The sequence below is a fragment of the Varanus komodoensis genome, unplaced genomic scaffold, assembly GCF_004798865.1.
Source record: "Varanus komodoensis strain SLA01 unplaced genomic scaffold, ASM479886v1 scaffold55, whole genome shotgun sequence".
Lineage (NCBI taxonomy): Eukaryota > Metazoa > Chordata > Lepidosauria > Squamata > Varanidae > Varanus > Varanus komodoensis.
In genome coordinates, this window is record NW_025336157.1 from 4,317,810 (window position 1) to 4,332,712 (window position 14,903).

Below are 14,903 nucleotides of genomic sequence, written 5' to 3' on the forward strand. Positions count from 1 at the left end.
ACCAGAACCCTGTCAGATGCTCTAACCACTGCACCACACTGCCTTACTAGCTGGATTTCTGCACCCTTCAGCTCCAGCCAGACCATTGACTTGCATAGCTCTGTTGACCAGCAGCAACCTTAGAGGGTCCTAAAACTTTTCTCGGGATGGAAAATGTCAGGGATTGCAGTCCAAACTGTGCGACTTGAAGTCCAAAACTTTTATTTCTTGATTATATTTCTGTCCCACCCTTCTGTCATGGTGGAACTCAAGGTGGTTCAGTGCAGTTTCCAGGGGGTCTCCTCGCCAAGCTCAGGCCAGCCCTGGACCTGCTTAGCTCCAAAGGGTGGATGTCTTATGTGCCTTCAGACTGTACTGTTTCCATTTTGCTTCATAATTTGGCCACAACCATAGCCTAGTCAATGCGTCTGTTCCTTAACAGTTTCCCTCTTGCTTGCGAATGTGACGGAGAAGTGGCACGCCCCTGTTCTTCCTTCTCACTGGGCATTAAGGTCTGAGGTCTCCACGGTGTTGCTTGGGTGTTGGTGTGACAATGGAGTGTAGAAAGATCGGCCTTTGGAGCTCTTTCTTCTTGCTCTGCAATACCGTTGGAACGATGGGTGAGTGTGGCACCCTGCAGTCTGAGGCACTGGGGTGGTGGATATAACTCCATATTAATTCATGAACTTGGTGAGGTTTGCAATCCTTAAATACCCCTAGCAACAACAACCTGTCTGTCAGGACTTGACGCCTTCAGACCTCTGCCAACACATTTTCACCTATTTAGACGCTGTGGGGAGGAAGAGCTGCGTGTTGGTTGAGAAATACCTGTGTGTGATTTCTCTAAAAGGCCCTGGCTTTCAGTTCTCCAGCATCTCCCAGCTTCAAACAGGTTTCCCTGATCTGGCAACTACTAGATATTTTGGGCTACAACTCCCATCAAACTCCCAGTGAACCCTGTTAATTGTCAGGGGCAACACCAGTGGGATATCGGAGGTAAAGCTCACAGGGACACAGGACTGGGGCTTTTTGCTTAGCTGGGACATTGGCCTCATCTGCCATTTCCCGCAGATTTTTCTATTCCCTCTGAGTTGGCTGTAATTCTCATAGCATCTGCGTTCAGACAACTCAGTACCCATGCTCAAGTAGTGAATTTGACATGCATTGTCTTTGAATCGTTGTCGAAATGTCAATTACTGAGCACAGCTGAAATAACAAACCATGGTGAACAACCCACACCTTACCACCTAACAACAGACCATGGATTCTTTTCAGGGGCTGTTCATGATTAACCAGATATGGCTCATTAATACACCTGGACTTAGACAACAATCTGGTTTTCTGTTATAATGCAACTGTATTTTGTGGTGGCTTAATCTGAAGCAGGCAATTAAGACCTATTTACTTTGCAAAATAGCTCCCAGATGAGGTGAAAACCGCTTGGACTAATTTGCTGATATGAATCAACACCAGTGCCGGAAGTTTTTGAATTTTGCTTAGGGACATGGCTGTGGTGGTCTCCCAAATTGACCCCTATACCACTGGCAGATTGGGTTCAGACAAGACAAAATAACTGTGGGTTGTTGTTGAAACATGGGTTATCACATGGTTCAAACCCAGCTGTGCTAACAAATCATGGCTTATTAGCCATGAACACCCCCAGAGAGAACCCGTGGCTTGTTGATGGGTTGTGAACTGTGGACTGTTCTCCAAAATTTGTTATCTTGTCTGTTTTCATGAACCCACATGCCAACAACAGCCCATAGCAAAAGCAAGTTACACTCCCCACATCCTAAACCCTTGAGCATGGGTTATCATGTTGTCCGAACACAGGCATCAATGGGAACTACAGTCTAGAACACCTGGAGGGCTGCTTTGCAATGCTTCTTCCTTGAACCCTTGGAGAGCCTTTGCTACCTGTTCAAGCACCATGAATTGCTGGCTTGGGGGCCTCTCATATTCTTCTCCCAGCAAGGCTGCAATGAAGCCAGTGTCTCCCTTCGGGTTCACCTTGTGCCTAGCTACCTGCTCACCTTTCCTCTGGTAATTCCCCTTCAAGCTCGAGGATCCAGCCTGCTGACTCGATCACCTATGGTGAATCATGGCTTTTGCTGGAAAATGACTTACACAGTTGGAAGAGTTCCTTGGCGCTCCCCCAATCCAGCTCCCCCATTCTGTGTAGGGTACAGAGACAGCATCCCTGCTGGGTGACTGACTGGCTTCTGTTTCCCTCCCTCCAGCAAAAGAGTGCCCACCACCTCTGCTCCCAGTGCAGCATCACCCTTGCTGTTAATATCATCCTAATATTTAGCCAGAATCTCTTTGGCAGGCGTTTCAGAGCCCACCCGCTGGAGCAAACAAACTTTGTGGCCAGTCCTCTCAGCATCTCAGTCACTCTTTGTGGTTTTTCCTCCTCCCCTCCTGAACTCTTTTCCTTTTGTGTCATGTCTTTTTGATCATAACCCCGAGGACAGGGCCTGTCTCATTCTCCATCTCTGTAAGCTACTCTGGGAGCCCATTTTTGGCTGATGAGTAGAATAAAAAAAATACTGCAAGTAAACAGTATGTATGGAGATGTCAGCCTTGCCTTTCAGTTCCCCCCTTTGGAGACTGAAACATTGAGACAGCCCTGCATGCTTCTGGTGAAAAACTGAGCCATGGAACTCAAGGGCCACTGGGGGTCCTCCCACAGCCCCCTGACCTCTTTTTTCTCTCCTCCAGGCAGCAAACCCTGCAACAAAAAGTACTTTGGCCAGGATGCCATTGTGTGTGTCTGCAATGGCACCTATTGTGACACACAGGACCCTGTCACCCTCCCTCCTGCTGGCCTCTTCGTCAAGTATGAGAGCAGCAAATCTGGCAGCCGGCTGGAGCGCACTGAAGGAAAGTTCGAGGAGAAAAAAGCCCCCCCAGGTACCCCCTTTTTTCCTTTGTGAGCGTGTAAGAAGTCCTAGGGCGATGGTGGCAAACCTCTGGCACGCATGCTGCAGTGGGCACGCAGAGCCTTCTCTGTCGGCACACAAGCCAGTCGCCCCAGCAGCCGAGCTCTGGATAACAGCACACACAGGGGCCATGCGCACGCTCGGAGAGGGGTTGTGGCGCCAGGCGATGACGTCACGAGCTGCAACGCATTAGCCGCAACTCGTCCGAGCTTTCGCATGGCCGGTCAGTGTGCTGCCAAGGGTGTGTGTGTGTGTGTGTGTGTGTGTGTGTGTAATTGCTTGGAGAGGTTGTGAGTTGTTTTTTCAAAACTAAAACCTCAGTTTTCGGGTTGTATTGCAGTGTTGGCACTTTGTGATAAATAAGTGGGTTTTGGGTTGCAGTTTGGGTACTTGGTCTCTAAAAGGTTCACCATCACTGTCCTGGGGTGACATGGGAGCCATAGTTGGAATACGTACCAGTTTCTAGCACTGACAACTTCTCTTCTTCCTCTCTTCTCGGCTCGGCTCGGCACGGCTCTTGCATCTCAGGTCTGGTCCTGGTGGTGGAGCCAGCTCAGAGGTATCAAATAATAAAAGGATTTGGTGGTGCCATCACCGACTCAGCTGCCATAAACATCCTGTCTCTCACACCAAACGCTCAGGAAAATCTACTGCGTTCCTACTTCTCGGACACAGGTGAGTGCCGGGAATTGTTGGTTGTGGGGTGAGGGGGAAGTGCAATAAGGAATCATGGCTTGGGAAAGCAGGCAAAGGGTTGGCCCCAGACTAAGTGAGTTGCACAAAGTCTGCTTGGCAGTCAGGACTCAATTCAGACACTGACTTGAAGGGAATCCGAGTCCCACTCATTTGCTTTGCTCTCTAATCTGTCGGTCTCAAAAACTGCTGCCGGCAGAGTCTGCAGCACTGGCCTTGAGAGACTGATGGTACATCTTGGTGAAAGGTGATGGTGTATATTCAGGCACCTTTTGAGTGCCCAGGTGAGCCTTGGCACTCATTGGCCAAGCTGCCAGACGGACAGGAACAGGTGTTTGACCCAGAGGAAGTTCTGGATCCAATCCCCAGTACTGCCTGCTAGAAGTCCTCCAATCCAGGTTTTGGAGACCCCACCAAGGGGCCTCTCTCCCCATCAACTGAGCTCCTCTCGTAACCTTGTCATCAGCTGCCCTTGCTCTGACTCCTCTTCCTGGTTCCCCTTGCTACCCTGATAGGTGGAAAGCTGGTCCATGAGGACAGCGGCAAGTCCTGATCATCCTCCTTACCCTCACTGTTGTCTGGGCCAGAGCAAGGGGCAGGTGAATGCCCAGGCAGCAAGGGGGAGACGGGGAGCAACTCCAGGGGCCCTTCTCTGCAGGCCCCATGTTGTGGTGCAGGCCTGTAGCGAGTGCCCGGCCATGCCCACCCTACCACCGTCCTGCATTACGAAGGATGCGCGGATCGATTGCACCCTCCGACTGTCTTCCTTCTCCCCCGCCTCTGCAGGAATCGAGTACAACCTTTTGCGGCTGCCCATGGCCAGCTGCGATTTTTCCGTGCGGACTTACACATATGACGACTGGCCAAATGATTTTGAGCTGAGGCACTTCAGCTTGGTCGATGAGGACGTCAAGATGAAAGTGAGTGTGGGGTGAGGAAACACGGGGGAAGAGAGTGACCATTCCTCCCCTGTCGGGTGGTCTATTAGCATGCAAGGGGGACCGGCGGGAACACGACTTAGCGATGGAACTGTTACATCTCCCTTCCGAGATCTGCCGAGAGCCTCTGCGGAAATCTTTGTAAGAAAGGCAGTGAGAGCTTAGAGATGACAAGAGGCATCCACAGTGTATTGTTGTGTGGAACATTCAGTGTGCCAGCCAGCCACAGTCTTTTGGGGGATGCTCCATTCCATTTCCCTCCCTCTTCCCAATTTGTCCACTTTTTCCCCAGCAGACCCTTGGCACAAAAGGTTGCCTCCTACTCAAACTTGCCTTCTATTCCATGTCCCGGTCAGCCGTTCCTTTTCCAGAGTTCTCCGTTCTGTTACGGAATTCAGCCTTTGGGCTGAAAGAGGTTCTGCTTCGTGATGAACAGCATATGCATGTACGCGGAGTGTTATTTTCCCCTCAATAATGGCAAATCATTTTATTTTTATTTTATTTATTTATTAAAACATTTCTATGCCGCCCCTTGCCAAGGCCTCGGGGCGGCTTACAACATCGAATACAAAATACATTAAAACAATGACAATTAAAATATATACAGTAAAATAAAATAAGCCACCCTGGCCGAATAAAATTCAATAATATTAACATTTAAAATGCTGCATAAATAAAAAGGTCTTCGCCTGGCGCCGAAAAACAAATAACGACGGCGCCAGGCGGACCTCTCTGGGGAGCGCATTCCATAACTTAGGCGCCACCGCTGAGAAAGCCCTCCTCCGAGTAGCCACCCTCCTAATTTCCTTCACTGAGGGCTCCCGGAGGAGGGCCTCTCCTGCTGATCTCAAGGGGCGGCTGGGCATATATGGACGTAAGCGCTCCTTCAGGTAACCAGGACCCAAGCCGTTTAGGGCTTTATAGGTCATCACCAACACCTTGAATTGGGCCCGGACTTCAATGGGAAGCCAGTGAAGCTGACGGAGAACTGGAGTCATGTGAGCATAACGTCCAGTTCCCGTCAGCAGCCTGGCAGCTCTATTTTGAACCAATTGAAGTATCCGGACTGTCTTCAAGGGCAGCCCCATGTAGAGTGCGTTACAGAAGTCAAGACGGGAAGTCACCAGTGCATGAGTCACTGTTCCGAGGCTGTCGTACTCCTCTGAAAAGGAGTGTCGGGATTTAAGTAGGGCAACTGGTGCCCTCCAGAAGTTTTGGACTGCAATTCCTATCAGTCCCATGGCCAGTGGCCTGGGATTGTGGGAGTCATTGTGCAAAATATGGCCTGGATCTTCTTGGCCTCCCTTTTGGTCCAGACCTTCCTCACCGGCTTTCTGTTCTCTCTTGCCGTAGATCCCTCTCGTGCATCGCGCCAAGGCCCTGTCTAAGAAGCCCATCTCCTTGTTTGCCAGCCCGTGGACCTCTCCGATTTGGATGAAAACCAACGAGGACTGGAAAGGGAAGGGGTCCCTGAAGGGGCAGGCGGGAGACAAGTACCACAAGATGTGGGCCAACTATTTCGTCAGGTAAAGTGAGCAGCAGGGTGGGGCGAGCAAGGGAGGTGAGGCTTCCTGCTTTGAGCAACAGGATGCCAGGAGATGGCTGCTAGGCCAGCGTAGAGGAATTGACCTGTGCTCAGGTCATTCTCTCGGGAATTTGGGAGAGCCCTTTGCAGCGGGGGTGGAAAACCTGTGGTACTAGGGCTGTATGCGGCCCTCAGACTGCTTTTGAAAGCCCTCCCCATGCACAAGGCAATGCAGCCCTCAGAGAAGGTCGCCTGCTCCCACTCTCCAGCTACGGAAAGGAGTTCCCATGTCCAGCACAGAATGTCTGAATTGACCAGGTCTGGTACACAGGCCAGGGCCAGGCCTGTCTGTACCCGGCAGGTCTGCGTAGCAGGACGGGCTGCGCCTCAGCCTCACATCTCAAGCCACACCTCCTTTTGGTTCTTGTCCAAACTGGAGAGGTCCAGGGGTCAAGGTGGGAGATGGTTTTCTCGGGGATGCCTTGGCACAGTGAAGGAGACATGGAGCACCTCCAGGCCTCGGCGGGGGCCTTCAGGAAGGCATCTGTGATTCCCCCCCCCCCCATCTTGCCCATCATGGCTACAGCTCGCTTGCCTGACCAGCAAGGAGCCTGGAGCAAGCAGCATCTCCTGCCCTTCCATCTCCCCACCACAGTTGGGCCAGAGCAGAGGTGGCGGATTGAGCAGGTTGAAGGGGGTAAAGAGAAGATGCAATTCCACAGGGCTGGGAATTGATGGGTCCCTGCTAGGATGAGGGTCAGTGGCCTCTGTCTGGCTGGGCCTCCCTTGGCCCAGGCCCTGGCCCTGGAGGCCTGGAAAGGCTTGTCAGGTCTCTGAAGGGCTGCTGGGATGCGGCACCTGACAGGTAACCCCTGAGGCACTGCAGCCCTCAGCCAGGAGGGAAAAGGTTTCTCACTCCTGTTCTACCGGTACAGAAGGGAATTGTCATGTGCTGCATCAATGCAGCTGCTCGGCGTCTGGGATTTGGCAACCCTGGCTCCGAACCGTCTCCCTTGATTGATTTATTCGTCAAAAGCTTTTCTGTCCCGTCTCCTACAGAACATCTTGGGAAGCGTTACAATAAATAAATAGAATAGAGCAGGCCCACAGCATCCGACCATGATATACTTAAACCCCAATTAAAAGCAATTAAACATTAAAATAACGGGAAAATAAAAAGGGTTTTGCATCTTCTCCCCTTCTCCAGGTTTCTGGATGAATACGCCAAGCACAACTTGACCTTCTGGGCTGTGACAGCCCAGAATGAGCCAAGCGCCGGGCTGATCAGCCGCTACCCTTTCCAGTGCCTCGGGTTCACAGCTGAGCAGCAGCGTGACTTCATAGCGCTGGATCTGGGTCCTGCCCTGGCAAACAGTTCACACAAGAACATCCGACTCATCATCTTGGATGACAACCGGGTACTTCTGCCCCACTGGGCCAAAGTGGTGAGTACCGCAGGCTCCCAGGATGCGGGTGCCAGGCAGCCTTCTGAAATGGGTTGCCCTGTGGGTGCCTTTGAGTCTTGCACCAGATGGGCAACATAAGGTGTGGCGTTTTCCAGGTTAAGCATGTGGGCAGAGTTGTGTGTTGTGTCGTATCCCAGCTGCACCTAGCCTGGCTTGCTGACAAGCATCTACCCACAGGAAGCTCCCAAGCAGAGCAGAAGTGCAGCAGCTACCCATGTTCCCCAGCATCTGGTGTACAAAGGCATCCCGCCTCTGATGGTGGAATCTGCGCATGGCCATGAGGACTAGTAGCCCTGGATAGCTGTCTCCTGCAGGAATTTGCCCAGCCCCCTCCATCCAAAGTGGTGGCCATCACTCCATTCACTGGCTTCCATAATTTAACCACGGAAGTCCTTCCTTTTATCTGTCCTGAACCCGCAATCAACCTCATGGGATGATTCCTAGGATTCGGCAAGGGGCGGCATAGAAATGTTATAATAACAACAACAACAGCAACAACAACGAAGATGCCTTGTGCTCAGCAGGGCTCATTTTGTTCACCTTCGGTATCTCCCCCTCACTGACCATTTTCCTAAGCCAAACCACCTCATATGCAAAGGCTGATCTTTTCTTTGTGCAGGAGGCCCTGAATCATTTGAGTCAGCCTCTTCTGCCCCTTATTGCAAATTGCATGAAGAGCATGACCTCCCCATGAGCTGTTCTGGGTTGACACAGAGGCGCGAGGGCATCGGCCATCAGTGATACTATTTTCTTATTCTTCATCCGAAGACACTAAAGCAGATGCCTTACAGTGCCCAAAGAGCCTTAAAATAGCTGTAAAATTGGGAAGTGTGATAGGTACTTGAGGCCGAGGAAGAGCTGCTCAGAAGGGTTTATTTGGGAGACCCACAAGCATGAACAGCACGTGGTTGGGAATACGCTTTTTTCCCAAGCATTCCCACACTGAGAATTGTCCTGATTATTATCATGCTGGTATTTTAATAGTGGAAAAGGACAAAGGAGCCTTTTTAGAGCCCCAGTGTTTAAAAATCTATTTACCCATATCTAGGTTTTGAACATCTTCCTGGGTGAATTTAAATATGTTCTGTTTAATGGGTGATCAAAGGTCACCAGCTTACCAAAGTCCTGTTTTGAGAGAACCTCTGAGCCAACGCTGCCTGTAGTCCCTGACCATGTTGGCAGGGGGCTGATAGGGGTTGGAGTCTTTGTGCAGAGAATTTGTGCAGCACCACTCTCTGCGGATCTCCCCAGATTACTCAGAAGCAAGACCCACTGCTTTTATGGTGCAGTTTGCACAGGTTGACCCAAGCACAGGTTGATCGCCTCCGCAGGTTGATCGCTTGTAGGACGGGTGTGTTAAACCTCTTCCAGTGTGAGGACCAAACTTCCTTCAGAAGTTCTCAATGGCTGCATGGCAGTGGAGTTGCAAGAGTCCCTCCTCCACCAAATCCGTATTTTAGATGCAGACTCTCATTGCCTGTCACCAAACCTTGGAAAAGGTGTGCCACCAAGAATCTGTTGTTGGGACAAAGAGGGTGGTGTCGGGAAGGAGGCACGTCCTTCTGGGGAGCTCATTAGGGACAGATCCTCACAGACCTCTGCATGGAGATTTGTTCGTTTGTCTGTTTAAAACTTTTGTATGCCATCACCACATGCCTTGGCATCTCAGGATGGCTCGCATTGCATACAATTAAAATACAATAAAATGATTTTTATAAATAACAAATTCAATAAAAGATTACGTAAAGACAAACAACAGAGACAGCGACGTTTCAACGATAAAATACTAGTTTTTAAAACAGCAATTAAATAAAAAGGTTTTAACCTGGCACCAAGAAGGATATAAACTCAACACCAGGTGCACCTGTCCAGGGAGCGCATCCCATAATCTGGGCGCCACCGCAGAGAAGGCCCTGCTCCGGGTAGATGTTCTTTTGATCTTCTTTAAAGAGGGTTTCCGGAGCAGAGCCTCTCCCGCAGATCTTAAGGGGCGTGAGGGCATGTAAGGGAGATGAGCAAGCAGGGGCAGGAGCAGAGCCAAGAGGCTCCCAGGGGGAGAAGTGGGGGCCCTGCTGGAAATGTGGATGTCAGCTGGTGTTCAGCAATCTCTGCCTTTGACACTTGCCTTGTGCAGAGGAGCAGCAGCAGCTGCTGAGCACAATTAAAAGACATTAGGCCAAGAAAGAGGGTGGTAGGAATGGAGCAGCCATGAGGGCAGTGACTTGAAGGGTTCACAGCTTAGGGCTGTACCACATGAGTAGAATAGCATCGTGTCCGTCACACAGCCTCCCTTGAGGGGGAAAAGGTCAAAGCTACGAAAGTCAGGCGCTTGGGGAAAGGTCTCATTTCCTCTCACTATGTCTGCCTCCTCGTTGTGATTCCATGCTGGTCTTCTCTGCCTCAGCTCTTGCCAACCTCTGTTGAGCTGTCTCTGATGCTCTCCTCCTTCCTTCGTCCGTCCAGGTGCTGAGTGGAGAAAGCCAAGCTCATCGTTACGTTCACGGCATCGGCTTGCACTGGTACCTGGACTTCATTGCCCCCATTGACAACACAGTGGAAACCACCCACCAGTTTTTCCCAGACTACTTCTTGCTTTTCACTGAGGCCTGTGCCGGATCCCACTTTTGGGAGAAGGACGTGATCCTCGGCTCCTGGGATCGGGGGAATGACTACAGCCACAGCATTTTGGAGGTACGTTCTGTGGAAAAGGCTCTGGAAGTTCTGAACTTCATACCTGCCCTCCCCTCACACACCTCTGTCTCTTAACCCTAATCCCAAAAACCAGACTCTCGAGACCTGGTTTCTCCCTCAGTTGTCCTGTCCTCGGTTTTCCCTCCTTAATTGACATTTCACTTGTTGGTTTGCTTCAGCCATTTCCTCTGTCCTGCTCCTCTTCAGAAAAAATCTTTGCTCCCACAGGAACAACTTAACTCTCTTTTTCCTCCCCCTTCTTTTTGTTTCTCCTGTCTTTGGCTCTTCAGTCTCTATTTTCCCTCTTTTTCTTCTTCCGAATCAGAATCTCTTCGCATATCCTCTTGAGGCCCAATCCCAACATGCATGGTGCACTTTATTATTTTTATATATTATATTTTTGAATATATTTCTGTGCTTCTACAACAAAACAGCAAAACCAGTCTAATCACTAAACCAGTAACGGCAAGGTCACCCTCACCATATCAAGTTACAAAAACATTGGTCCAGGAACACAATCCAACAAGGCCATAATCACTGTAATCAGGAGAAAAATACAGGCACTGTAATGATATAAAATGCAATATTACAACTAAAGTTTAATCATTTAAAAATCTGGAGAATAACCTGGAACTGGGTAGAGAAAAAGGTAGGGACCAGGTATACCTCTTTGAGGAACTGATTCCATAAATGGCGAGTCACGACTGAAAAGGCCTTTTTTCTGGACATCACCCCCTTCCTTCTTTTGGAGGGGCTCCCTGAGGACCCCAAAAGATGATCTAAAGGCTGGGTAGGCACATAGGGCAGGAGGTGTTTGAAAAGGATAAAAACCCGCAATGCAGAGACCTAAAGGGCACGGATCTAATTTTTCCGGCTGGCTTTGTTGAAGCCTTCATCCAGCTCCAAAAGGACCCTCACAATGTAGCAAGTCTCTTTGGGGAGGCTGTTTCACCACTGTGGTGCCTCCGCTGAGAAGATTACCTGAGAAGATAGTAGGTAGCAATAGGCCCTTCTTCAGTGGGGGCACCTGGAGAAGGTCCCCTGAGGATTATTTTTGACTCCAGGCAAGTATATACAGAAGGCAACAGAACTCTGCAAATCGTTTCACCGTTGCTTCCCCTATAGAACCTCAATCACCATGTGTCAGGCTGGACAGACTGGAACCTGGCCCTCAATTTGGAAGGGGGCCCCAACTGGGTCAAGAACTTTGTGGACAGCCCGATCATCGTGGACGCCGCCAGGGACGTCTTCTATAAACAGCCCATGTTCTACCACATGGCGCACTTCAGGTGAGGCTTAACATCCTCCGGCTTCTGTTACGCTGAGCAGGAGGGACCAGCATGCTTTTCACCTGGTGATAACCCAGCGTATGTGTTGAGTATGGGTTGCCGTTGGATCACGGGTTGTTCTATGCAAACTCTGCTAGAACTGTAGGTGGTTCATTGGAAGCTACTCCAAGAGTTCCCAGCACATCAGCAAACTGGGGGTTGTTTCCTGGGTTGCTCATGGTCATAGAATCATAGAATAGTAGAGTTGGAAGGAGCCATGAGGGCCACTGGGACCAGCCCCCTGCTGTTTCAGGACACCAGGTTACACCATCCCACTCAGATGGCTGCCCAGTTTCGCCTTGAATGTCTCCAGTGTGATTGACCCCAATCAACCCCCCTTAGTTAAACCATAACGAAGTATTCCACTCCTCTCTGAATTTGTCTAATGAACTGTGCTGGTGGCTGGCTGCAGGTTCCCGAAACGAATTGCCTGCCATGCAATGAAGCTGTTTTTGGTCCTCTTTAAAATTGCATTGATTCCCTGTCTTTCTTCCTCTTGCAAGGAACCCAAGTTTCTTCTCCTCTTCATCTTTTCTTGGCAACAACATTCTTGCTGGGTTGTGAGGGGGGTTGGGCTGAAACACTGTGATTGGCTCACAGTCACCCAGCGAGCTTCTTGGCTGAATGGGGACCAGAACCTGGATCTCCCTGGCCAGTGATGCTCTGCTGGGCCACCTTGAGAACAAGGGCCCAGGACAAGCCTGCCCCTGGCAGCTTTTGGCCCTGCTCAAACCGCTCAAAGGGGGGCTCAGCCTACCTATTGCTGAGTTCCTGGCCCCCTCTGACCTTCTTTTCTCTCACCCCACCTGCAGCAAGTTCATCCCAGAAGGCTCCCAGCGTATCGGGCTGAGACTCTTGAAGAAATGCATCAGATGCAACCTGGAACATGTGGCTGTGCTACGCCCTGATGGATCTGCCGCCCTCATTGTCCTGAACCGGTGAGTGTTGGGTCAAGGTGTACCTACCTGGAGGGAAGTACCTGAGAAGGGCAAGGGCCAGGTAGGCTGCATGTCAGTGGGGTCCAAAGGAGAACCAGCTGTTCTTCTCCGACACCCTGTGACAAGTGCCCAGGTGATCGAAGTTGGCAGGTTTGTGGTTTGCTCTGTATAGCACTAAGTAAGGGGCAAACTGAAGGTGACTGACACCTTTCACACAATCTCTGGTGGACAGGGATTTATTTATTTATAATTATTATTTTATTTGCATTTATATACCATCCTAGTAGCCCAGAGAGCTTTCTGGGTGGTTTACAAACATTAAAACCTACCAATCCTAAACAAATATATAAACTGACTATACCACAAAAGTATAAAATAACATAGTTAAAATGAATTAAATAAATAAATATAGCAATAAAATTAACTAACTTTAAAATATTGGTTAAATAAAAAGGTCTTGACCTGGCGCCGATTTGGAAGTGTGATGACTACGGATATGAATGCCTGGGAAAAGTCCCCATGGACCAATAAAATAATAAGAATAAAAATTATATGTTTGCTGTTACCCTAACTCCCCCCCCCCAAAATTTGTCCCTAAGGAAAAAACAAGTCTTTTTTCTGCCCCAACCCTTCGTAGCTCTTCCACATTCTAAACATGGACCCTTTTAGATTTCTGGGGCAGTCCTTCTAGCTTCATTTAATTCTTATATTTCTATTCTGCCTTTCTTCATGCAAAGAAGCCCAAAATGGCTCATGTATGCTTCATTTTATCCTTGCAACAACCCTGTGAGGTGGAGCAAGCCAAGTCACCCAGCGAGATTCATGGCCAATAGGGACTAGAACCCACCTCTCCCAAGTCCAAGTCGAGTACTCAAGCCCTGCTACATTGCATTGCTCGGAAGGGAAAGAAAAGTCTGTCAACATTTGATTTTGCTGTGTGAAGGGTCTTCGGTGCCACTCCCATCCCCTCTCAAATTCATTTTTCTCTTCTTATCTGCTGCCATTCTGCTTAGGTCTGCATCCAACGTCTCCTTCGGGATTTCTGACACACCTGGCCTTATTATGACCCATATCCCTGCCAACTCCATCCAGACTTACCTGTGGCAACGCCAGTGAGGACATGGCCTGGGTGGAAATCCCACCAGGGCTCACCTTTTGCTGCCATTCCTGGTAACGGTGGCCTTGTTCCATGTGAAACTGGCCTACCTCTTCTACACTCTGTTCCAAAGCCAAAGGCAAGTCTAGGCCAGGCCTCAGTTTCGGCCCTGAGCAAACTCTGCTGTCAAGATGCTAAAGAAACAAATGGAAATGTGTCCTCATTGGATGTGAGAGCAATGGGCTTATGCTTACGGCACCCACACTGGCAAAATGAAGGAGACCCCCTGCATGGGTCCAGGAGGGAAGCGAAGCCCTCTCTTTTTACGCTGGCGGGGACTGTACACTTGGTGTTTTTTTCTCACTGGAAATTAAAGGGAATCGCACTCTGCCCTGCCACTTGTCTCGAGTCTTTCTTGTTTTCCTTCACAAGAGCTGTAAGAACTCTTTCACAAGGGTCCCTAATCATTAGGATCAATTCTGTTTTCAAAACAAACTAACATTAATATTGCACATTGTATTTCTTGAAGGCTTTTTGTTGTATGGATAAGCTCATCCTATAAGGAAGGGTGCGGATGTTCCCTCCTACTGGCCATGCTGAAATCATGCACGAGGGGGATTTTTTTTGTCTGTAGGGGATTATTTCCCCTCCAAAAGGAAGTCAAAATCAGCTAAAACTACTGTCTAGAATATAGCAGTATCAAAGAAAACATCAGAAGACAACAATAGGAACAGTTAGCTGATAAAATACTACAATGGACCTACCAATAAACATTCAATTCAGTGCTTAAATATTCAGCCTGTTAATGAATATAGCCTTCCCAAATATTAACTTTACTTAGTTAGGTTTATATGCCGATATTCTTTCTGCAAGAAATCCAGTTCTCATCTACCTCCTCTCAGTTTTATCCTTACAACAGCCCTGTGGGGTAGGCTAGGCTAAGGTTGCCCAAAATCGCCCAGTGAGCTTCATGGCTGAGTGGGAGATTAGAACCCAAATCTCCGAAGCCCCAGTCAAGCACTCCAACCGCTAACCAAGCTGGCTTTCAACATCGGGATGACATACAACTTAGAGTCAAAAACATACCCCACTCCTCAGCCAATATAGAACGAATGTGCTGCTTTCACTACTGTGCCTTTTTGAAACCTTGGAAAAGCAGAATAGTAATTATTTAAATAAATGATAGATAAAATCATATATAAATTAACGTTGGGGTCATGCATCCCACCGTTCCCTTGTTCAAGTACTGTGTGAAGGAACATTGCTTCTACTGATGAACGTATCTAGAGCTTTTCCACATTGTGCCC

At 49.3% G+C, this 14,903-nt stretch overlaps 1 protein-coding gene across 2 annotated transcripts in view; it reads left to right on the forward strand.

The window, feature by feature from the left end:
• Positions 1-238: 238 nt before the first annotated feature.
• The window catches only part of LOC123032631 (lysosomal acid glucosylceramidase-like), a 16,017-nt gene continuing 1,352 nt past the window's right edge, over positions 239-14,903 (forward strand). Inside the window, exons 1-10 of one of the 2 annotated variants that reach the window (XM_044448686.1) lie at positions 244-599; positions 2,701-2,892; positions 3,450-3,596; positions 4,401-4,534; positions 5,906-6,078; positions 7,285-7,522; positions 10,007-10,234; positions 11,360-11,523; positions 12,375-12,500; positions 13,514-13,986. In XM_044448686.1, coding sequence (XP_044304621.1) covers positions 533-599; positions 2,701-2,892; positions 3,450-3,596; positions 4,401-4,534; positions 5,906-6,078; positions 7,285-7,522; positions 10,007-10,234; positions 11,360-11,523; positions 12,375-12,500; positions 13,514-13,616 — 1,572 coding nt within the window. In that variant the 5' untranslated portion in view covers positions 244-532 and the 3' untranslated portion in view covers positions 13,617-13,986. Of the gene's footprint in view, positions 600-2,700; positions 2,893-3,449; positions 3,597-4,400; positions 4,535-5,905; positions 6,079-7,284; positions 7,523-10,006; positions 10,235-11,359; positions 11,524-12,374; positions 12,501-13,513; positions 13,987-14,903 lie in introns of those variants that run through there. The other variant, XM_044448684.1, reaches the window with a different exon arrangement.